General features: G+C 33.5%; 1 protein-coding gene across 6 annotated transcripts in view; it reads left to right on the forward strand.

The window, feature by feature from the left end:
- LOC119641586 overlaps positions 1–24,678 on the forward strand; it is a 44,897-nt gene that overhangs the window by 16,354 nt on the left and 3,865 nt on the right. For 4 of the 6 annotated variants that reach the window (XM_038040343.1, XM_038040347.1, XM_038040344.1 and 1 more), the window contains 10 exons: positions 5,263–5,409; positions 5,608–5,736; positions 5,910–6,084; positions 6,193–6,308; positions 9,597–9,705; positions 9,969–10,060; positions 12,284–12,504; positions 12,582–12,678; positions 13,006–13,148; positions 13,438–13,674. In XM_038040343.1, the coding sequence (XP_037896271.1) occupies positions 5,263–5,409; positions 5,608–5,736; positions 5,910–6,084; positions 6,193–6,308; positions 9,597–9,705; positions 9,969–10,060; positions 12,284–12,504; positions 12,582–12,678; positions 13,006–13,148; positions 13,438–13,674 (1,466 nt within the window). Of the gene's footprint in view, positions 1–5,262; positions 5,410–5,607; positions 5,737–5,909; positions 6,085–6,192; positions 6,309–9,596; positions 9,706–9,968; positions 10,061–12,283; positions 12,505–12,581; positions 12,679–13,005; positions 13,149–13,437; positions 13,675–22,365; positions 24,220–24,678 lie in introns of those variants that run through there. The other 2 variants (XR_005247857.1, XM_038040345.1) reach the window with 2 other exon arrangements.

Here is a 24,678-nt window from a genome sequence, read left to right on the forward strand (position 1 = left end):
TACATGCAAAACAAATGAGAACGAATATATGCTTATTCTCTAAATCGCTATGCATGAAAATAAGTCGAAACCAGCGACTTTAGCGCCCGACGAGACCTTAGACGACGTTATACGTTATGAAGTCAAAGAAATAGGGACACATGTGTATGTTTTTCTTTAAAGGTCTTCGATTTTTTTAAATGTAATTTGTTTATATTTCTATATGCATTGAAAATAGTATAAACTGCGTTCTATCATCTTTAAAGTGTCAGCTATTTCATGCACTTCATGCATTTCAATCTTCCAAATAATTTTGTAGACCTTTTTTATGTTTTCTAGAACGACTGGCGAATCCGGAGAGTGCATTTAAAATTAGCAAACCGTCCACAAATTTATTTTTTCGACAGACAGGAGTCGCCACAATATCTTCCCAGCCAGCGCTGATTGTGAATGTATTTTTTCCTCATCAGAAAGAAATTCAGGTTTTTCCGTTGGTTTTGAATATTACAAGAGTAGCGTCGCGGAAACAACAGTAATCTATAAACCCGTGACGAAATATCATGAGATTTAGATATGCATCATTCGATGGTCGGGCCTCTCTTTTATTTGATACCCACATCGATGGTATCATCACGAAAAATTAATCGCCGTATATATCATATTCATTTTAAAAGTAACGCATTTTTAGGGATATAATATATCTTCCTTTCAGGAGTGTACAAAATAGTTTTAGACATCCTACCTTAAGTAAGCATAAAACCTCAAAAAGGTGAAAAAAATAAATTTTAATTACGCGCAACTTTGTGTAGCCATCGCCGATCGATTCCATTTATGGATCTAAAGAGTAGAGCGTTTTGTGAAGCAAAAATGGAAAATTTCAGTCTTCTATCTTTAATAATTTCCGAGTAACACGCAAAAATTCGGAAATTTTTGCTAAAAAAAACCGTGAGTTGCGTTCAGTTTTCGGTCCACTGCGCACTACTGCTCCGACCATTTCGATCCATTTTCAATACCATCCTGCAGGCAAAAATTTCCAATATTTCTACAAAATTTGAAACAATATCTTCATTTTAGCGACCAGGGGAGTGCTAGTGACAGATACCATACAAACACACAGACGGACAGACATGGCTAACTCAACTCAAAATTTCACGCTGATCAAGAATGTACATACTTTATAGGGGCTCTGAATCTTCCATTTGGGTATTACTTACATTATGGAAGAAAACAAAATGGGTAAACATCCATCTTATAGTGGAGGGTATAAAAAAGAAAACGTCTAAGGACACAAAACTTTATATACGTTAATGTCAATAGTTTCTAACCTTCGATATTTGACTTCACACTTTCCTTTTGTTCAACCGTCCAAACTTCTATTAACATATACTAACTATGCATCGGCTAAAGATTATATGCAAGCATTGTTTTGCTTATTCTGACATAATCGAACAATAATTTAAACTACGTCATATAAAGGTTGCGTTATTCTTGGCTAGTGCGATAATTTCTTTCTTAATTTAAACTCAATTGAACAAATTGCTCACTTTCAATATTTATTTCCATTTTAGTTCGCCTTCTTAATGTCACATATAAGACTGCATTAAATATGTTTTGCTTTATTCTCTACAGCACGATAAACGACATTCATTGCTTTGTTTCGCTTAAACGTAACAAGGCAATAAACAAGAAAGAGATTATATTTTGGCTTAAGGCGCATATTTCGGTACCAACTATCGTTTATTGTTTACGTATACTTTGAAGATAGAGACAAACGATACACTAATTTTCTCATTTAGTTTGCGTAAAGGATAAATCCTTCTAAGCGAAGTACTACTTTGCGACAGTTTGCCAGGGACAAAGACATCATCTGCTCCACTTAATACCTCTTTAAGTGAAATTCAAAATATGAAGCTAAAAAAATAAACACTCATACTTACTTTTATGGAATTACTTAATTTTTCTACTATAATAGAAAATGTTTTTTATTTACTTCTTGAATTTTTTGGATTCAGCGGCGTGCTACCGAGCGGAGGGGAGGGAGAGGGAGAGGGGGGCGAACGAAAACAGGCAAAGATGTGTCTTCTATTAAATACAGTCCTTCTTTAGCAATACAATTTTTCAACTTTAATTGATTCGAAAAATTTGTTGTTCTTTTTGTAAAGTAATAACTGCACGCTTTTTTGCTTAGTTGTAGCCTACATTTATTGGTATTAAGCTGCTCGATTCGAAGGCATTTTAAGGTAAGGTTCAACTTGATTAAGCCAAGATTAAGTTAAAAATACTTTGCCATTAGCTGCGCATAACGGTACATTTGGATTTGTACGGCATACAATTCAATGAATTTACTACACGACATAAAGATAACTCATCCCCGTTATCCTCTTGGATATTTCTGATAACACAAACAAGAATTTTTTCTTGATAAAAAGCAATCTAGCCACCAAAAAAGAACGTAAGAGTAATTCGACCTTAGGACTCAATGTGCTGCACTCTATCGCATTACCCTTCTGAGTAGTGAGAGTTTTCCATACTGAACATTAGCGGGCACTAAGATTTATAAAGTGTGAATAAAACGTTCACAAAATATTTAATGCGCCGATAGAAAGCGTTAAAACTACTTTGCAGATAAAATAAGCGTTTTTATATCAAACGGCGACAGGAAGTCATTATACACATATCTGTACGCATAGCTTGTATAAATCACTAGAACCTTCGAGCGGAAAGCTCTTTCAGATTTCGGATGTACGCATATAATAATACTGTTAACAACCACTTCAGGGACGACTTATTTCATACTTTTTTCATACCTCTAAATGTACGCCATAAATAGCTTCATCAAACAAATATATTAGTTGTTGAGGAATTTTTTAGTGAATAATTTGCTATCAAAAATGCTGGACTATTTATAGGTATGTAAATATGAAACCGGAATTTGACCATAGATGGCCTTTTTTAAAAAGTTCAACGTTTTCGGTTTTTCTGAGCTACCTGTAACACGAAAATGAATAATTCCACGGTATCCGAATATCACAGTCTTTCCATAACTTAGCTGTATAACGAATGCTCGATTTAATCGGTTTATTATTTAAAACTGGCACGAATTGCTAAGAACTTGCAAAACCTGTCCTCTCACTTTAATTATTCACATCGATATTCACCAGCAGACGTGCAAGCTGGGTTATCGGGCAACAATCAGCAGTTGTAAGCATATCAGCATATTCACCAAACTCGGGTTCCTACGATTACCACTTGTTTCCATCCATGCTGAGCAGCGCTTCACTTGTTAAGAAAATGGCTCCTTGACCGATTTTCCTCAAAAAATAACAGTGTTTTTGGCGTGGCATCCACAAATTACTTTAAATTAAAATACTTTGAAAAAAATAGTTTTTATCATTTTCTTGTGAAACGCATGTGTTTTCTGTATAAAAATTCTGGTTTCACTTCTGCACACCAGATAAGTGATAAACGAAGGTAACTGTCAAAGTTCTTGAGAGTCATTTCAAGAAGCGGATTTTTTTTTAAATTCATTTGCATATTTATCCAATAAACTAGCCGCTGTTGTTGTGAAAAAAGAAAACTATCCAGCATGTAATGTAAATATTAGCCGCCACAAGAGGTCTTCCCAAGTAATTGCAACGAATAGAAATATGCGCACGAGACCTTGTAAAATATTCATATTATCAATCATTGTGAATACGAAAATCTATTTATTTTTGGCTGCCGTTAGCTTGTCTGTAGAAATTTGAATATTGCGGAGGAGAATAAATTTAGTTTCAAATTCCATCGAAGAATTTCCGATAGATTAGCTATGAAAATCACCATAAACGGACCAAACCACAATTGCTAAAAGGAAAAAATTATCTCTTCTTTTATTAGTGAATATGTAGTTATAACTTAACATATTACAATAAGTACAACAATTTTAATAGCCAAAGAATAGCATATCTGTAGAGAGCAAATCGAAATTAATATTATAATACAAAGTGTCTGTGTTCAGTCTTCCAACATTTCTCCTAGAAACGGAAACATTCTTTTATGATTTGCGTCTCATTAATACGATATTAAGCGTAAGACACTAACTGCACTTCAAATGTTTTGCAGAAGTAAGACTTTTCTCTAAAGTGTGACCTAGTACGTAAGAAATTGGTCCGTAATGGTAATCTGACAGAGACATTGACCTTACCACAATTTGGGCCACGAAGATCTACGTTTTAGATCTAATCGTTTGTACATGGGAAAAAGAGAAAAATTGCTATTAGGCGAAGTGGTTTAGCGTACTTAAGCGCCAGGTTTGCTCAACTGTAAAGTTTTTACATGCTTTTATTTTGAAATGAAAGAAACCCTAGCTTCTGTTGCAATGAAGCCAAGTTAGAAATGTTCTTTCTATAAAAGCTTTATGGTGTCTTTGGCCGATCCATATAGAACTCGACAGAGAAACCGTTAAATTCTTCGTGCGATGTTCGAAGATTGTAAATAAAATACACCTACTATTAAATAATGCTTTAAAATATTGTACGTACGATATATAAGATTTGCGATGTAAATAAGTTTGTTGTAAATATTAATGATTTGTTCCTTTGCTCATCATCAGTTTTGTCCCTTCTGACAGCTCTTTTCATAAACTTGTATAGACACGTTTATGAAAAGAGCATTTTAATACATTTGGTATCTATTGACAATGCTTCTGTAGCGCTATGCTCGTTACACTGCAAATATTTTAATGGAAAATATTCATTTGATTGATATTTATGATGTCTCAACCCGAGGGTTGATTTATTTATCGCGCAAATCCGCTTACATCAGCATTTGCATACACACTAAGAAAGCGTTTACTTGTTTTTTTTTTTCATTTTCACTGTCCGTTAGTTTTTCTTTAAGCGATCAACACCTTTGAATGTCGAGCAATTGGAGTAAAATACACGAAATAAAGTGCTAACCTAAACAAACAATGACACCATAATGAGAATGTTCTTTAACTTATGGGGATGAAATTAAAGCGCATTTAAAAATTCTTCAATCTTGCTCTTGCTCTTGCTGTTTCATTCTTGATATTCTTTGCATATTCTGTACTTCTTATATTTTTACCGTTAATGTACTGATTATTCTCATTAAAGATTTATTAATGCATACTGTGTCTGTGTGTGTGTGTGTGTGTGTGTGTGTGTGTGTATGTGTGTTTTTTTTTTGATTCTCTTTCAATATTTAACTTTACTGTAATTGTTTATTGTAATAATATTTATGTTTACTTTATTATTACCTCTTGACTGTATGTGTCATGTGTAGACAATACTGCTCCGTATGGTCATCGTTCGTTAGTAGTAGAAGAAGGGAAACTATTAAATTTAAGTTGTGCAGCCACCGGCAATCCTGCGCCACGTGTAGAATGGCGTCGTGATGATGGCCGCACCATTAATGTAAATGGAGTTGAAAGTAAGTAAAAGCAACACAAAAAGTCTTAAAAATGCAAATAATTACTATGTACACAACTACTTACAACCTGTGAGCCTGCGTGCAAACAAAAACAACATTAAATATCATTATCAAAGTTACTCGTTGTAATTATTTCTTTTGTGTTTCTTTTTTTATTTAACGATTTTTCTTCCTCTTTTTTTCTCCCCTTAAACACAGTGTCTTCCATAAGCGGTGAATATTTAAAATTTACGAATATAACCCGCCATCAGATGGCCGCCTATACATGTTATGCCAATAATGGTGTAGCGCCTGTGGCGAATGCAACATTTTTGCTGGAAGTTCATTGTAAGTGTTTTCGTTTTTTTTTTTTTTTTTAATTTTTGCATAATATATGAGCGAGAGAATGTTATTGTGTTGGCTGGTAGGAAATGTGGTTAAATTTTTTATATATATTTTCTTTGCACTCAAAAACATACACACACAAATACATACATATACAAACCATACTACAAATGCAGTTTCACCCATGATATCGGTCTACAGACAAATGATTTATGCTGAGTATGGTCGTACGGCTACGCTGGAGTGTTTAGTGGAAGCTTTCCCTGAAGCCATTAAGTACTGGGAACGTGCTTATGATGGAAAAATTTTAGATCCTAGCGATAAATATCGTATTGAAACATATCCCGATGGGTAAGTGCAGCAACATAAGTGTATAGAAAAAATTTCAATTTTTAAAAAATTTCTTAAAATATTTTACAATTCCAAGCTTAATCAATCATACGTTTACTTACGTTATAGCTTTAAAACCACAATGCGCTTAACTATAAATAATTTACGTAAAGATGATTTCGGTTATTATCATTGTGTAGCTCGAAATGAATTAAATGCAACTATGGTCAATTTTGAAGTGGCACGTAAGTGAAGAATCAATAATAAATGATTGCTATCTTTTTTCCGTATTTAACCTTAGAACAATTCAAAGAAGAGATAGATAGAGAGAGAGAGAGAGAGAGGAAGAACATAGTAGGGTAAAAAGCATGTTTCTAAGCAAAAAAAATAAATAAATAAATGGCTTAAGTCTCTTTATAGGAGTGAGTGTTAAATGTTTGCTCGCCTTCTTTCTATTGTCATGACATATAATCTGATTCCTTTTGGCGCTCCAGTTTGTGAAATTTCAAAATGAACCGGCCAAAAAATTAAAGAGCGTTGCGTGTTATTGAAGTGCAGACATTTTTAGGGGTCTTAGATAGGTTGGGCGTGCCTAAGTTTTCCTAAGCAATAAGACAGAGTGACAAAGGGTGCTCGTCACTCTCGGTTCCTTTTAGAAGAGATTCGGAGTTCCTTAATAAACCGCGAAATCAAGTATCTAATCAATAACTCCATACGCCTAAAGCAAATAAATATGACGAGTGGCCATACCCCAAAAGAAGCAGAAAAAAAAACTAGAACTGAGCTTACATATTTCGTAGTTTAATTCGGTTACAAACAAAATGTCCTAAAACCGGACCGCATTTTATGGAACGCCACAATCGAGAAAAATCGGTGAAAAGTTATCCTTTAGTATATCAACTAAATGCCGAAATTTGCGGAGTGGGCCATTTCCTGAACCAGCTCCTATATAAATTTTGTTGGCAAAAACGTAGTCTTCAGCCTAATTTTGGTTCAAGTGAAACTGTTTTTCGTACTTTGTCTCACGTAAGATATCACATAAACTAAATGATATCTTATATCGAAGACTCCTTCAGAATTTTATCAAGCAACATTGCGTAGAGTATTAAATAATCGACTTAATCTAAATGAAATATTTCAACTTGCTTTTGCTGAAGGAAACAAGTTTTATAATACTCAAGCAATTGCTATTGTGTTCGTCCGACAATTCATGCGTAGAATTGGTAAATACTTCGACTATTGGTTAGTACTACATCAGGAAATGGCAATGTGAATATACTCCATTAGGTAGAAGAACGCTATTGAGCAGATACTGAAAAATGAAATGAAATAGCGTAAGGTTTTCCCCCGTAGCAACAATCTACACTTCTCTTTTCAACTTTGACTTGAAAAGAACATACTTGCAATCGCATACACAACTATTTTCCCACTCACATTTTTGGGCATGTGGATTATTCGAAGCACTTCACATGTTCACGTGTTCATGTTTATTGGGACTTTTAATAAACATTTACATTTATCGTTATTTTCTTTTTATAGCAGCTTTACAGGGAAGTAGAAAAAGTTCTTTTCGCCCTAGGAAGAATCTTTTATAACCGCCAATTACAAACACACAAATAAACATGTGACAGTTTATGTTTAAATCGAATCATAATCTGACGCTGCTGAAAAGCGCAATGTAATCTATAAGATGTTTGATGGGATAGTATTAGAAAAATCAAATTTAATATTTCCCATCCTTCGATATAATAGTTAAGTCTAGTTTTAAATCAGACAAAGTGGCACATACCTATTAATTATGAGTGTTTGTAAAAAAGTTATCCTTTCTCACTACATTTGTAATTATGTAATTCTTCAACCTATTATGGAGGATTTTACGCCTTCTTCAAAATGCCATACGTCGAAGGCATGCAATTCCGTGCTGTACCACAAACTGACCGCGGAGTTATCTAGTTATCTACTATTTTCAATTTGACACAAACCTGAGTGCGGGATCAAAACGACATTGGCAGTTTGGTCTATCTATGACAGTATTGTTTAAAGTAGCAAAATATTTCATAAAAGAATTGTAAAAATTGTGTGAGCTAGAACTAGAATTGTAAATTGTAGGTGGAAACATATCTTTATATATTTAACGGCCAAAGAGTTCGTATTAAAATATCATAGTGCTTACCACAATATGCATCTAATACAACGTTGCTTCATTTGAATCGCTGTTAACTGCAATATGCAAAGGGATGGCAGAGTTTTTTTTCTATCTATTAACTGCAGTAGTTCCCTTTTCCACATCTCCTGTACCTTACGGCGGCTATTTGATGTATTGTCCACTCGACATAGTGATGACAGATCAATCAATTGGTCAATTCTGTTATCTTATTAACTACAATCAAACTCTTCTTAAAATATCACCCACACAGCTGATTAACGACAAAGTTGCCTAATTACCGATAGTTGAACTTAATTCATGAATTCTTGTTTCTTATTAGCTGCACTATGAGCTTTCTTTCTTTATTTCCTGCAACCCGACGTCCTAGTTCTTTACCTACTGGTAATCACATCTAATTGATCAACTCGGGAATTTCATTAAACGCAATCGGAATCCTTTTTATACTCCCCGTCTACTGCACTACATTGACGATTAGAGCTATCTTTTTACCTGTAAAGATTGGTTTAGAATGTCAAATGAAATGAAGACGGTCGCAGAAGGTGCTCTGCCAAAGTTTATCGTATCTCGATAAATTCGATTATGACAGTTTCAAGAAAAGATGCTAAATGAATAGAAGCAAAAACTTATGGACATGTGTATAAATTGACAGAATTGCCTAAGAGAGTTCGGATGCGTATAAAACGATCCAGTTCTTACTTAAAGAACCTTCGATGTACATTTACAGAAGTGGAGAGTTTGGGTAAAACGATTATGGACTTATAAATGCGCTTATAAATCGACAGCTTCCAAGGTTGGCATGCAGAATAAAAAGGGCTAGTTTCAAGCAGACAAAATGTTATTCTTGTCCTCTTTCGTATAATTCTTTCCTTTATACAGAAATTTATTTAGCTATTATTCCTTCCTGCCATGGCTTTTCTTATATCCTTTTTTAGAAATGTGGAAACTTTTTTAAAATATTTTCATTTTATCTGTTTATTCCCTACATCCCTTATGGTACAAAGATATATTAAGTTTGTGCAAATGCGAAACATCCCGAAGGACTTGAGACATGCGTCTAAATTTTTTAAGCTGAATTTTCTAAGCTCTAAGCGATCTAAGCTTGTCTGTCCGTCTCTTTTTCTGGCGTTTAATCTACAGGACTTGATATACTGACGTGTTTTAGCCTAAGAACGTCCGTTAATGCAAATGGTACGGATCGCATCGCTTTTTTCGGCACTTCTCATATAACGCACTGTTTTTAAAAACTGAATGAAGCAAAGCGATATAGTCTATTTAATGGTGGGCATTGCCCCACTATAGTGTTTTGACTTTCTCTCTTATGTAAATTTGTTTGATTAAAATAACCGTTTGAACCATTATTCCATAGCGCAAGATCCGAACAGCGAAACTCCTTACGTAGGTAAAGAAATAAAAATTTACGGAAAACGACCTCCTGAGAGTGGCTGCCCCGTATGTGAAATATGCCCTGATCCGAGGTAAGAATTAGTAATAAATTAGATAATTTAATTTTTTTAGTATGTTCGGCTTTTATCCTTGATGTAAATGATTGTTTATACGAACATGTTCGTTATTTGCTTATGTTTAACACATTGTCCTCTGTTACGTAAAGTCCTTTTTTGTCCTCTTTATTGCATATTGTTTTGCAAACAAATTTAATTAATTGAGTCTTTGAGAAATCTGTGAGAGGATATTTTTTTATTTCCTCCTTTTTGCTTTCTTCTTTTACTCCTTACTGCAGCTTGTTGCAATGCAAGGATTCGATTAATTCCAATTTTGAAATTCAACCGACTGGAAATTATAGTTATCCTGGTCTACCGAAACGGAAAAAGAGTAAGTTATTCGCTGTAAACATCTTTTATTGGGAATATATGTGTACGCATGTTTGTGTGTGTGTAGCGTGTGTATAAAGTTATTTAAGAGTATTCGCAAGAAACTTTTAATTGAATTGCCTTTGCAATGTATACATAATAGCAGCACTTGAATGCGGATGTGCAAGTTGTTGTGAGTGAGTGAGGGATGATGGAGCGTATTTTTCCTTTACACTCTTTTTCTTTGTTAATTCATTTTCTTTTTTTTTTTTTTTTCTTCTAATTAAGTTCTGCTGATGAGAGGCTTCAAAATCTACACTTGTATCATTTTCTTTACATTTTTTTTCATTTCTTTTGTTTAAAGTTGTTATTGGAAAAAGAGTTTACGAGGCGAAGCACGTAAATTTTGGTTGTTATGACATAACTGGCTTCGCAAACCCAAAAAGGCTTCCTGTTTTCGTTTGCGGTCTTTGCCACATATATCTTATGTTACTCATTTTTCCGCGTTCTTTTTCATACGCTTTAGAATTGGCTGCAGATCGATGCAATTCAGTAGATATTCGGGATTGGAATCTCTGTTGAATAAACCATTCCAAACTAGATCATGAGGTACATAAGTTTCGCAGAGGACTTTTTATTTCTTTTTTTAGTATGAACAATCATTCAGGCGTTGTCTTCTATTCGATTAACCCCTTTACGATCAGAAAGAAATGTGGAAAGAGAATGAGATAGGGAGGTCGTGGCAACAGCCTAGTGGATACATGGCTAAACGGGAACTGTTATGACTTTACTGGCTAATCCATCACTATAGCTACGAACAAAGAAAAACTCTACCGCACTAAGGTTTGACCATTGACGCAGCAGTCACAGTCTTACCCACCCAGTGGATATTTAACATGCGGATGTTTAACATTCTTTGAGTGTTTCCAGCAGTATTCAGTATTTTCATTCTCATAGAATAACATGTATTTTACTGCAAGTGACTGGCGACAGCGAGCATCGTCACAAACGTCGAAACATCCTGACTAAAAGCCTTCAATATATGTCTGACACAGTGACATCATAAGAGTTTATTAAGATGCAATGCAATGTTTGTGCGGTTGTGCAACTATAGAGTGATTGATTGAAAAGCATTTATTAATATCTAACCAATGAAATCTTTATGGTACCTTACGTCTAATTATAAGGTGTTTTCTTATTGAAATCACACGCATTGTTTTTTGTTCCATTGTGCTTGCAGGGTGTTCAGTCGTTGCTTCCAAGTTCAGTTATCACCCTTTTAGATACCATAGCAACGCTCTTAGCAAAACCCTTCTTAGAGGCCCTAACGACTTTTGTGCTTGTACGCCACTAATCACCCGCCTGTTACAAGTCATATCATATTAGTGAGCCAGAGCAAGAAGCCTAATTCCAAGAATTAAGTAAAAATGTGAGTTCTTTTTTTTTGTCAAATTCGACTCTGTTTATTACCTTACTCAAGAACGAGATAATCCATCTAAAGCTTCTCTAACGTAGGGGTAACAATTTTACGAAATAATTCATCAGAACTTTTAAAATACGCTTCAGTTTTCTCACCGTTTGTACCTAACCATTTTTCCTGCAGCGTCTTTTTAAGCCTGAGACGATTAAGAACAGATGATACTCGCTTGGATCGCAGATCTGGGTGTTAGAGCAACAATTTGAACTTCAATTGTTGCAATTTCGCCATTATGTCCATCGACTTGTAATCCAATGTTTTCGTCCTGCTCTGAGTAAACGCGACACGTACTGGAAAGACAACTGTCTCTTGACTAGATGCAATCTGCGCGTTGGGATGTTCAATATTTCTTGCAAATTTCATTTTTCGATTATTGTGAATAATTTTTAGAATTGATTTGACGCCTTCTGACGTAAACATGGTTTTTGGTCATGCATTAATGTCCGTGCGACATTGTTCAAACGCACCAAATCATCTGCACAAAAGATTCGGATTCTTCCACTGCATTGTAAATAATACAAGCGTTGTCACTAAACCACTGCATTTGTTAAACACATGATCGAAATGACCTCAAACTGCGAAAGCGATCATTAGAAAATTGGCATTTTTTTAAAATCATAGATATATATATATATATTTTTTTTGGAAATGGGAAGAAGGGGAGGAGGAGGAGAGGTGACCTCCGTACATCAGTCCCGAGAACCATACGCTGATGTGTTACATATGTCCATAAGTATATCGTTTTACTTTTCATTCTATTTCAATAAGGCTGTCTATTGTATGCGGTGGGTAAGCCGGTATTTCACAAATTTGTCGATGAAAATTACGGATCATGGTTAAAAGATGCCGCTGCAACCGAATTAGAGCGTGAGAAAACTTTTGTTACCAACGAAAAGGATAATCACAATTTGTACGAGTTTACCTCAAAAATCCAATATCGTATGAATGATGTTCCCCGCAAAAAATATGAAATAACTGAAGGTTTTCAGGTACGTAGTCATTGTTGTATTATCTTGTAAATAAACTGCGACTTTCATATTTACGTACATATGTGTTTTAACTGCAGGGTAATGCTCATGTAGTGTACAATGGATCATTCTATTATAATCAGCACAACACTGACCTCGTGGTGAAATTGGATTTGATTACAATGAAAAAAATTAGTAAGTAATTCAATCTGTCATAATGCAAGCCCACCCTGACAACAAACGGGCACAGCATTTGCTGTTTGACTGTTTATGTCGGTCGGTACGGGCATTGCAAGTAATACCGGGAAACAAAGAAAAAAATATACAATCTAAGCAATTTTGTTTAACAATACTTATGCACAGACGCACGTTTCTAGGCATATATATATGCATATGTATTTATACATATATATATATACATATATGTACACATATGCGTACGTCTGGTGTGTATTTAAGAGTGCGAGTACAATTGTTACAATAACAAAGCATGTTGTTTGGTCTGTTTGACTTTAATTATAGCCACTCAGTTGCCGTATGCAGGCATAGCAACTGGTAATAAATTGTACTCGACAGATTACAATTACATGGACTTTAATGTGGATGAGGTCGGTTTGTGGGTAATTTACAGCACTTACGATTCGAATAATACTCTGGTGGCTAAGGTAAGTGAACAAATGTTACGTAAAAATGAACGCTCTTTCATTTCATCCCGTAAGATAGTGAACGAAATGAAATGCAATGAAATGTAAGCAAGCAAGCAGTCAGGCAAACAGCCATTCATTCAGCCAGCGTAAATAATGATCGTTCTCTTCATTATTTCTTTATACTGCATAATTATTTTCTTTATGATGATTTTCGAATGCTTAGTGAATGAAAGCGTGATTTTTCTTTTCGTTTTTTTTCAATAGTCATTTTGTTTTTTACATTTCCACATTTTAATATGATTTACAGTTGGACGCAGAAAATCTTCGCATTCAATATAATTTCAATGTAACACTGGACCATCGAAAATTTGGTGAAATGTTCATTGTTTGCGGTCACTTGTACGCAATCGATTCCTGCATGGATAAGAATACTCAAATACGTTACGCTGTCGACTTGTACAATGGCAAACTTTTGAATATCGATTTGCCATTCACTAATCCCTTCCGCAAAACGACCACCGTCGGTTACAATCCATACACGGTGGTAAGTATTTCTATGTTGCACAGAGAGATTCTATTGTGTGAATTTAAACCATAATGACTATGTATTTGTGTTTTCATAATCCGTGTACGCGTACATATGCTCTTTAAAGAAAAAAATTGATAATCAAAAGCATTTGCGTTAAACATTACTCTTCTTCTTTCTATGCTATGAATATTCTGTGCAGTTAACAGAGAAGAAAAAAAAAGAAAACCAGCCATGTATTGTGCTCCAACGAACAATAGTTAACTGATATTGTGTTTTGACATGATATATATTCAATTTAACTGCTGTTCGGCTCTATATCCAGTTATCGCATTACATAAAGCAAGAGTTTAAAAAAACTCTCGTTTTTTTAAATATACGACATCAGGTTAATTATAAATGCCATAGCTTTAACTAGATTGAGATAGCAGCCCACAAAATGCAACCTACTACTGCATAGTATGACTCATTCCATAATATGGCAAATAGTCATGTTTACTCATTATTTTGGAAAACATTTCAAAAATTCAATAAATTTAGAAAAACTAATGCTCTTCTCAAAGACTTTACAATACTTTCGCATGCGTCATTTTTGTAAACGTTAGTTTTTATGCCAAATTTCATCAAAAAAGATTAGAGATTAGATTGGTTTATTTTTGATAGGAACTGATAGGATTGTAAGAGGTACATTTAAAAAATTAGTCCATGCGATCCAAGCTTTGCACATCAAATATTTATTGTCTCGAAAAACTTCACTTATGCTTAATACTTATTTAGCAATCTTTATCCAGAAATATTGAAAATTTCCAATTTTTTTACGTAATAACCTTTTTGGTAAAAAGGCCCGATATAGCGGGAATAGTTGCAAAAATATTTCGCGCGAAGCTGCTTTTTAATGGGATTCGTTGTTGGCTTAAAATACGTCAGTGTATCCAATTTTGTCAAAATATCTCACAATATTTGGGACGAATAGAATGAGCAAAAAAAAAAAAACAAAAACGCGCGGACATCGGGTAGAAAAACAGGCAAGTTAACCCGCTTCGAAAAATGATTTCAAATCAATAGGTGTAACAAAAAGTGCATCTGTCTGAAATCCTTCTGGCCGTTACATGCATTCGCAAAAACTTAATATACCCTGCAACATAAGTGATGCAGCACCCACAAATTATAAAAAGAAGAGGAAAAGATGCTTGCAATGTATTTATGTGATTATATGGAAAATAAGCAAAAGTTTGTATGTACGCATTTTATTAAAGTACGGATCAATTTCATTAAATTACACCGTAAAATATTCTTAAAAAATTGAACGATAATAGAAAGCCATTGCAGTTAGACGATTCTTTACTCAAACAATTTCTTAGATTTCCGAAGCCACTTCTATCCTTTTTTTAACAAAATTAAAATTTATTAAAAACATCTTTATTAGAATCCTTAATAACCGAAGTTATTAGCTAAGGTCTTGTGCCACCTATCGGTTAGCTTACGGATGCCTCAGATCTAAACCTGTTTTCGCTGCTAAATATGACTGCATCGATCTGAACAAATGGTATTTAAAGACAGACAAGTCTAGAGAATAATCCGCATGCTGTAGAAGTTCGCAGTCTAAGCTAAAGATCACTTCGTGGATTGGCTTTGATTATAACGGACGGACGGATGCGAATTTCATTGTTTCCAAGACGTAAATTTCGTGTTCGACATCGAGCAAGTTTTACACAGTTTACTACATTTTCACTGCTGGCCAAAATAGTCCAGTGAAAAACAGAAAAACATACAGTGGCTTAAATGCTGCCAGCTGCTGTCCATCTCTTTACAGTTTGATATACACTGAGCAACGGTTTGTACATAAATGAAACTAATGCCACACAAGCACTAATTATATAAGAATGGGATACAATGGGTGATTTTATAAAGCAATTTTCATAAAAAGAAGTTTTTTCTATACTATACTTTTTAAATCGCTAATAGTTTACATAACAACTATTTGATTTCATTAAGCCAGTCATCAGTCCCAAAAATCTCAGATATATTGCGTGTGTAAAATCTGATTAAGTTATTTTCGCAATAAGTGAATGAAAAAGCGCATTGAGAAAACAGGAGCCTGTCAACGGATTTCATTATCGAGCTCTGATACGATACGAAAAAAACCAAATGATACGATCACCTTTTGAGTTGATGGTACTCGATCGCCTTTACATCGACTTGGGCTTCTCATTCGTTATATGTATAAAGTTATATTTGTGACATTGTAAATAAATTTGGTGAACAAAAATAAAATCTATTGAACGAAAATACCAAATAGACTTTAATAAGCAAATTATTGCTTAATTAAATTATCTGAGTATTTTTCTTCTTCGTAGCGAAAACGATATTTATAATTAACATACTAAAGTTGTCTGTTTATGCACTGCCCAACCAGACCCCATATATTATATTTAAATAGTTTCTAGTAATCCAATTAGAGGTTTGCAAAACCTTCGATCATTGTTTCAGTTGAAAAACGCATTATAGAGAAAATGTTTTTGCTTAATATGTTTTATACCAATTTCCCTCAATGAATATTTGACTAAAGTTAAAATATGATAAAAATACATGCAAGCGTCTGATACTTCATATTTCTCTTCAACATGAAGTTCAATAGCTATTTTGCGTTCCTAGGAAAATATGACATTTTATTTTGAATCCAGAGCAAACACTCATACGCTATCGAGTACCATCAAGTTAACGAATGCTCGTTAACGAGAGCAATCAACTCAAATTACAAATGCGTTATCGAGTTTGCTCGATACGAGACGAGAATCGTAAACCAGCTTCGGGATAGGGGTTTTTGTTTTGATATAGAGAAATATATATTTTTTGTGCACATATCCACATTTACATATTTCAATGCCTCTCGAAGGCATCTTTGATATATTTTTTTTATAATATATTAATCATTATATTAAAACAATATTTTTAATTAATAACTTGTCTTTAATTTGCTGCACTTTTTTAAAACCTTTCTTTTTACATTTAATTTTTTGTTTAAACGTAACTTAATAATTACGTTTTAGCAAAATCGATATTAGAAAGTCTTATTGCGGTTGCTATTCCGGAATTGATATAGCACTTACTGTACCAAAACCTGACCTGACCATTAGTTTGGTTATTCTAAGTTTCAATATATGCAAGAAAAGTTCACTTTCTTTAAAAAAGTTCTCCTCATATTATCATTTTAGTTTGCTTCATTTCATTAACTAATTATTTCGACAATTTCAAGCATGGTGTAAAAGTCTGATCAAATTTGTACATGTAACCAACGAGGGAGTTTTTCGAGATCAATGATCAGTTAATTGGTGCAGTGTTAACAAATTAATTGCTTCTTAGTAATGAACAGATAGATATAGAAGAAGATATAGAAGTGAAAATAAGGGAGGAAAAGTGGGTATAAAAATAATCAAACCTAACTGATATCTTGAAATATCATGGCAAGCCTCCTGCAAGACAGCATTCGATTTTTGCTCTGCGTATTTATAAGATCGCCAATTTGACGGCATACGTTCGATATGGATTAAATACCTATTTATCGTATGATGAATCGCCTGTCAGAACTAGATCGGAAGCATTGAGCCCAAATAAAAGCAATTTTTGACATTTTCAATATGTAATTGCTGTCTGATGTCAGCCTATTGGCTTTAATTGATTGATTTCTCTTCTCTAAGGAAGCATTGGCCTTTCCTAGTAAAAAATTCTTGTTAAGGTTTGTTTATCAGTAGAATTTACTCGATAATTTTGTTGCAATGCAATCAAATGAACTTATGTTTGTCGTTCTGCTTCTTGTCACTGTTGTCTTATTCATTTCAATCAATGTGGGAACACCTGTGCATTATTAAATAACTTTAATAATATCGTTAGTAGACAAACTAAATAGAATCAAAGCCACATTTTATAGAAGTCATTGGTGTATCCTCTGCTACGCTTTTGCGCATTAACAACTCTTTACGGGTACATTTCCAACTCAAACAACAGTAGTTTCATATGCGTTGCCAGGCTCTATGCGTCTACCCTGCAGGAATCTGTGTTTGTTTTTCTTCTTGTTTTTACTTTTCGCTCATTTCTTCATTTATTCTTATTTTAACTTTCAATTGAGCGTTTTATTATCTGTTCCACTCAAGGATAGGTATATTCTTTTTGTAAAAGATTGGAAGTACTTACTTTTGAAGTACTTAGTCATTCCTTAAATCAGCATCAAATGGTGAATCGATCTAATCATGTCGTCTCTTTATCAGTCCCAGAGTATTATAAACCTATAGGGAAGTTAGCTGTTTGGTAATTTTTTGCATGCGACGGAAGATTGGTTTACGATGGAGGACGACTATCGCAAATACAAATGCCATTTGGGACATTAGGGCAAGTTCTTATCGTGTAAACGCGGAAAGATTCCCATTAGGAGTAAACTATAATCGGAAAAATAAGCAAGTAAAAGCACAGCTCATCATTAAACATACTGCACTACCTCACAGACGTTCATATAACGACTATTCAAAATGTGGAGAGAAGTGGGCGAAAAAGTGGTCCGATCCGAATCATTTCCAAAAGATTTCGTCCCTGGGCCAAAATGCACGCTGTTCGTTGAACACAAAAAAATAAACGGACATACGGACAGCCAAGCTCAGAATCATTTCCTAAATCGACTAGTATAATAAAAAGTGGATCTATCGCAAGTACTTCTGGGCGTTGTGTACATCCGCACAAACTTAATATACCCACTAAAGGATATAGAATGCGTACAGTATGAAAGCAATACAAATTTCATAAGTTAAAATTAACCATAAACCTCTTACCATATTATGGATATATATACATTCATTTACTCGTAGTAGTTATATTAGAATTATTTTGCTTTTTGTCTTGTTTTTAAATAAGGAATATTATTTGTGTAGACCCACTACCAGCCACTTGACGCATCTTGTGTAATACTTCAACGGTGTCGTGAAAATTTGCATTGAATATTTTAAAAATAACTGTGCAAAAGTATGGCATGTTCAATATGTTAAATAAAGATAAACTATTCTTAAAAATATTTATTTTATTTGTTTATTTATTTATTTATTACAAATAAACATTTTAGTATATATATATATAGATACATACAGACAGTATAGATTTTGCGAAACTCTTAAGCTTAAAGACTTAAATTGAATCATCATTGCTATTACTCAAAATCGCAAAACTTAACTTAAAATGCAAATACGTGAACTTAGTAACCTATGTAAACAAGTACATAATAACTTTGAATGAACATGAACAAAAGGAATACGAAATGAATCACATGTTCATAGTTTGAATAGTTTTCTGTTAAATATTGAAAACGAATGCCAAATTCTGTAAATGTATCAAGTTTGAAAGGCGTTCGATAGTTTTTCACACCAACTCTCTGTTAAACATAAAAAGTCTAGAGGATAAAATTGCAGAACTTAAAAATTAGAAGCAATGCGCAATAAGAACGTTCTGAAACGGTATGGACGAAGATTTATTAAGAGATTTAGCCATGTATTATTCTTATTTTGAGTCTATCTTGAATTATAAATGTATGAGCGACGTAATCTGTTCACATTTGGGTTATTGCGCGCTTACAAGCTATTTGCAGTACAATCTTCAACAAACTTCTTCTGCCGCAATCATTCACGCAACTAAAGATAGAGGGAAAACATTCTAAATTTATAATATGTAAAACTAAGTTTATTACCACTCACCCATAAAAGGACAATTTTTGTCGTTAGCGCGGAACTTACTTTCCACATACCATAAAATTTTTCTCACGGTTCTCCACAACAACTTGAGACACCGTGGTAGACGTGTTGACAGTTGTTTTAAATGGCTGGAATTCCCTGCAGGCCTGCGCCTTTGTTTAATTTAACTCAAAACTTAAAAAGTTCCAGAATAATAATAAATAAAGCCCCGCTTACGCATATCCATTATGTAAAAGATACCTTAACATAATTACGAAAATATAATATAGATTTAAAATATATAAACGCGTGTAATATGAACTTAGTAATAAGGTGTTCAAAACAGACGCAAGTCTAAATAACTCTATTTAACATATAGCTATGTAGTAAGGCATGCCTTGAGCCTTATCTTATTGCCTAGGCTGGTGCATACGATATAAGTATTACCACTATTGTTATTAAATTAGCCAGAGAAACAAAATCTAAGACTAAAATCTTAAAGCACTAGCAATTAAAACTATCGATTTTATTAAAAACTCTACCATACTTGAGAAAATAATATTTTTGAATTATGGCAAATATCTTCATATTCCTACAGAAAATTTTGCTGAAATTTATTTGCAGCATTTGACAAGCATAGAAGTAAGAAATCTACACTGCGAACTGATATAAGCGATAAAATGAAAACAAATTGCATCCGTTATTTCATGTTTGCTTGTTTATTTTTCGCTCATATGTACATCATATCGCACATGTGCGATGTGCTTAAAAAAGGTAAAATTTGTATAAAGTTGTGATATTATGCAGTGTGATGTCGTATCGAGAAGCCTTAACAGAACTTTTGCACTTGCAAGTAATTAGAATGAAAGAGCAAGCATTCAAATTGCTGCTAACGTAACAATGCTGTCTCTGTCATCGGAAATCCCTAAATTTTAACAATTATTTTGGGAATTCTTAATATTTGTTAGGTCGAAATATAAATATCTTCCGCCTTTTTTAGTTTCCCGACCTCCCATATTACCTTCAGGTGGCAACAAACCATTGATTATGATACTTTCTACTTTCCTGCTCGCACTCTTGTCTACAGTTGTCTTTAAACGATTGTCGTGAAGACTCTTAGGACTTTAAAAGTCGGTTCGTTTCTAAAGGTCGTATCTTTAAAGTGGAATTTGGCAAAACAATTTCTAAATGCCTGATCGTTTATTAAACCTTCATCGTATCGTCACATACGTATATTTTTTCAGCTGTCGCCCTAACGCTATATTCTTAGAATGAGGAATACGAACTATTTCACTTCGCTTTAACCAGTTAACCATACATAGCGTCCATCCGTGTTTGTCGGATTTCCTCATAAAATTTTACCACAATGAACGTATACTGAACGTATACATGAAAAAATACTTTGGTCATTTTGTGAAGCCGTGTCATTATAACCAAATTTTATATAACTTACCCCATATTTGACGGATATACGAGTGTGTCGCTAAATAGGTCGACACAGTAAAATGGTTAAGGATTGTGAACGCCACTAACTAAATCATTGTAAAGGGAAGAAAGTGAAAACAAAACCTCATTTGTCCCGCCTACTTTTAGCAGGCGGATAGGATATAGAATCTATCGAAAATAGTTTACTAGTCAGTCTATAGTAGTATCCTCTGATCTCAACGATATGTTCATATAAATGTTAAACAAAATCTGATCATCTGGTAATTCATCCGTTAATTTTTCTGTAGCTGCCTGAACTGAACTGATCATTGCTCCGAATCGTCGAGCAAGCTCTGAATCTGTAAGATTACGTTGTGACGAAAAGACTTAGATTATAATATAGCAATAGGTTACAAAAAAGCACAATTTTACTCATCTGCATTGTAAATATATGAGCTTGCACAAATCCTTGCGTTCAAGGATAAACAAACTTTTTTTGTACAATATCACAATCCGACTGAGTGGCCGAGCAGTCGAAATATCTTGACAAACAACTCAATTGTTGTTGGCTCAAATCTGAAAGACTTTAGTCTTGGAATTTACTTCTCTGGGTAAATTGTAATAATAATAATAAGAACAATTTGGGAAAAAGTGTTAAGAGATATTCGATCTTTTTTTTTTAAGTTTTTCTTTTATCCAAAGTAAATTTTTTATTTATTTATATTAGTACTCACTATCTTTTGCAATTTCTCGGGAAGTTTCCCCATGACATTGATGTAGAACTTCGTGCCAGTGAGGCCGAATATAATAATCGAGGGGTGAAACGTTTTTTGATGTTCATCTATCATACACGACAAATAACACGGTATGAAACAATCGAAATAAGGCTCGAACTGGCAGTGAACTGAATTTGTAGTGTTCATAAACTCATTTTCTTTAAGTGAAGTTATGCTTTAATCATTGTAAGCTTTGTTTAATAAAAAGAGGCATTTGTTGGCACATGAATAGGTAGGCGTGCCGTCATGTTCTCGTTAAGAACTTGGGAAAGCAGGTTTATTAAGAAGAAGAGCCCATCTATGGGCGTCTGCGGGCACTACAATGTTCGTATATGTAGCGCTTTTACTAGGTACAAGGACAAGGTAACTATGTTATTTAAAGTTAACTAACGTTATTTAAAGTTTTATCGACGTAGAATGACGCGCTTTGAAAAGAAGTTGTCGTATGTTCTAAGTCACAATAAATTATTATGTCTTTGAAAGATCACAATCAATTCGTAGCAAACACGACAAGGATCGCAAACAACCGTAATGTGTTACGGCGTTTGATTATGGATGAAGACAGTGAATGGAAGCATGTTGGTTTTTTTTTCCAATAGTTTATATAAAAATCTAATTATTTCTTCTTTGTTATGCATTTTTATCGCCATTAAATTTAATGTTTATTGTCTAGAAATTTTTGATAAAGTCGATACAAGACATTTAAATTGGTTGCAAACCATTATTTCTATCTACCTTTGTGTTATGGATTAATTCAGTTACTGTGCTTGTGTATTTCGTTTCGTTTTCGAATTGAACAGGAACTTTACTCCTGGGATAAGGGTAATGCACTTACATATCCGATACGGTATCATGAACAAAGCATAGGGAGTGACCATGCATAAATTATTGTGAAAAAACCCAGAATGCATGTGCGGCGGAAAAAATGAAAGAAACACATCAACTGTTATAGCCCATGCGTTTAGGAAGAGCGTATATGCATAAATTGCACGGTAGATACGAGAGTTATAAGGAACTAAAACTAAAAACTTAAGTAAGAAAGTTATGTTCGCTTTAAAGCGAATCTTGGATACTCACCATCCTGAACTTTAAATAAATAAAAATTTAATTAATATTTTTTTATTTTTTTGATAAAAAATGCATGCAGTATTCATGTTATCATAAGGATATCGTCATCTTCGTCCCGTTTGCTATCGTGCTCAGTCCCGGTTAAATGGAAAATGGCGTGTTGTTTGACCATAATAAATTAAATGCGTCCGTCACTCTTCTATTGCAAAGAAAAAAAAGTAAATAAATGAAAATTGATTGTGAAGACAACAATTGAAACTATGTTCACACTAAGGTTTTTCTAAAAAGTTGATAGACGGTTCTTCAAACTTCATATCATAAATGATTTGAAATATTTCTGATTTCCTAGGCTGTATTTCAAAATTTCAACAAGTTTAAAAATCCCCAATGTTAACGCTTGAGAATTCCACTAACAAGTGGAAAATCAATAGGCGAACGAACGAATCAATAGGCAGAAACATTTAAAGTTGGGGTGAACCACAGAAATGGCACAAGAAGTTAAAAACAGATGTACTTACAAGGATACGTTAGTGTACTGAGAAGTAAATATGTCATTAGGTCCGTTTTTTAGTGAACAGGCGGCCTAAAGAGGTGACAGAATAAATTCAAGAAAACATTAATTGATTGGTAAAGTGACAAAGATACAGACTAACAAGATGGGTTAATTGGATCTGCAGTAGATGAAGTGACTAAACGGTCAGAGGATGGGCAGCCGAATGAATGTGTGGACAAAAAGTCTCACAGCCAGTCCACAGGATACACATATAATGGAGTAAGCGAACTTTCCAACATATGGGTTGATAAACAGACAGACGCATTGATGGTTACGACAAATGAATGAGAAAATCTGAGGCGGATGCAAGTGGAGTTGTCGACAAACGATTTAATAAGTAGGCCTTTAAGCAACTGAAAAGACTGGCGTGGGTAGGGGAGAAGGGGGGAAGGGGGGGCTAAATAACGCACAACAACCAAAAGCATTCGAATGAATGATCACGAAAACAACTTGAGTGAAATTGATCTACAATCGTCTGATCGGGAAGACGTTCTTTACAAAGTCATTGCGAAATATGTTTTCAAACCATTTACTATTTTTTTTTTAAATTTTCGGTGGTGATTATAAAAACTAAAACTCTTAAACTAAGGTATGTATAAATTAAATTGTAGTCTGAACAAGTTCTCTATTTTTTAGTTATATGTGGTTATTTTTTCTAAACAAACTGCAATATATGTAACAAATTTTTAGATACATTGTACTTAAGAAAGGAACAAAACTATCAAAATATTACAAAAACAAAGTCAAACGTTAGGAAAAATTTTGTAAAAAAAAAAAAAAAACATTAATTTTAAACAAAAGAATCTTATTTTTAGTAATTAGATGTATGCATTGATGCTCATACACTCACTTATATATACATATAAGCATATATATATATATAAATTGAATATGGAAATGAAAAACAAAAATACATATTAAAAAGTTTTTAGATGCAGAACATATTCACAGGTTAAGAAAATCTGATAATCAAAAATAGGATAAACCAAAAAAATAAAACAAAAAAATGAATATAAACCCAAATTCTCGGAATTAACTTAAACTTTTTATTGAGTTTACGCCAACCAATTGATAAAATTTTCTATAATTAATTACAAACAAATTTCTTTGGTTACACATAAACCGACATATACAGATACAAACCAGTCACTACCTTAAAACATTTAGTTTATTAAATTCAAAAAAAATTATAAAAAAAAAAAAAATAAAAACGAAAAAATATTTACGCAATTAAAACTTAAAAATAGTGTTATTGTATGTGTGAATTTATAAATTTTTTATAATTAGTTTAAATATACTTTTTTTTGTTATCTTTTAGAAACATTTTTTCGTCATTTCTTTCATTTTCTAAAGTTTGTTAAATAAACTCAAAACTATAATTGTCTTATAAGAAAACGTAATATTTGATGCACAAATCATTAAGGAAGTGAGCGCGTAAGTAAACATTATGATTGCTGTCACTTAATCAAGAGAGCGTAAAGAAATATTGCTT

Source organism: Glossina fuscipes, unplaced genomic scaffold, assembly GCF_014805625.2.
Source record: "Glossina fuscipes isolate IAEA_lab_2018 unplaced genomic scaffold, Yale_Gfus_2 155, whole genome shotgun sequence".
Classification (NCBI taxonomy): Eukaryota; Metazoa; Arthropoda; class Insecta; order Diptera; family Glossinidae; genus Glossina; species Glossina fuscipes.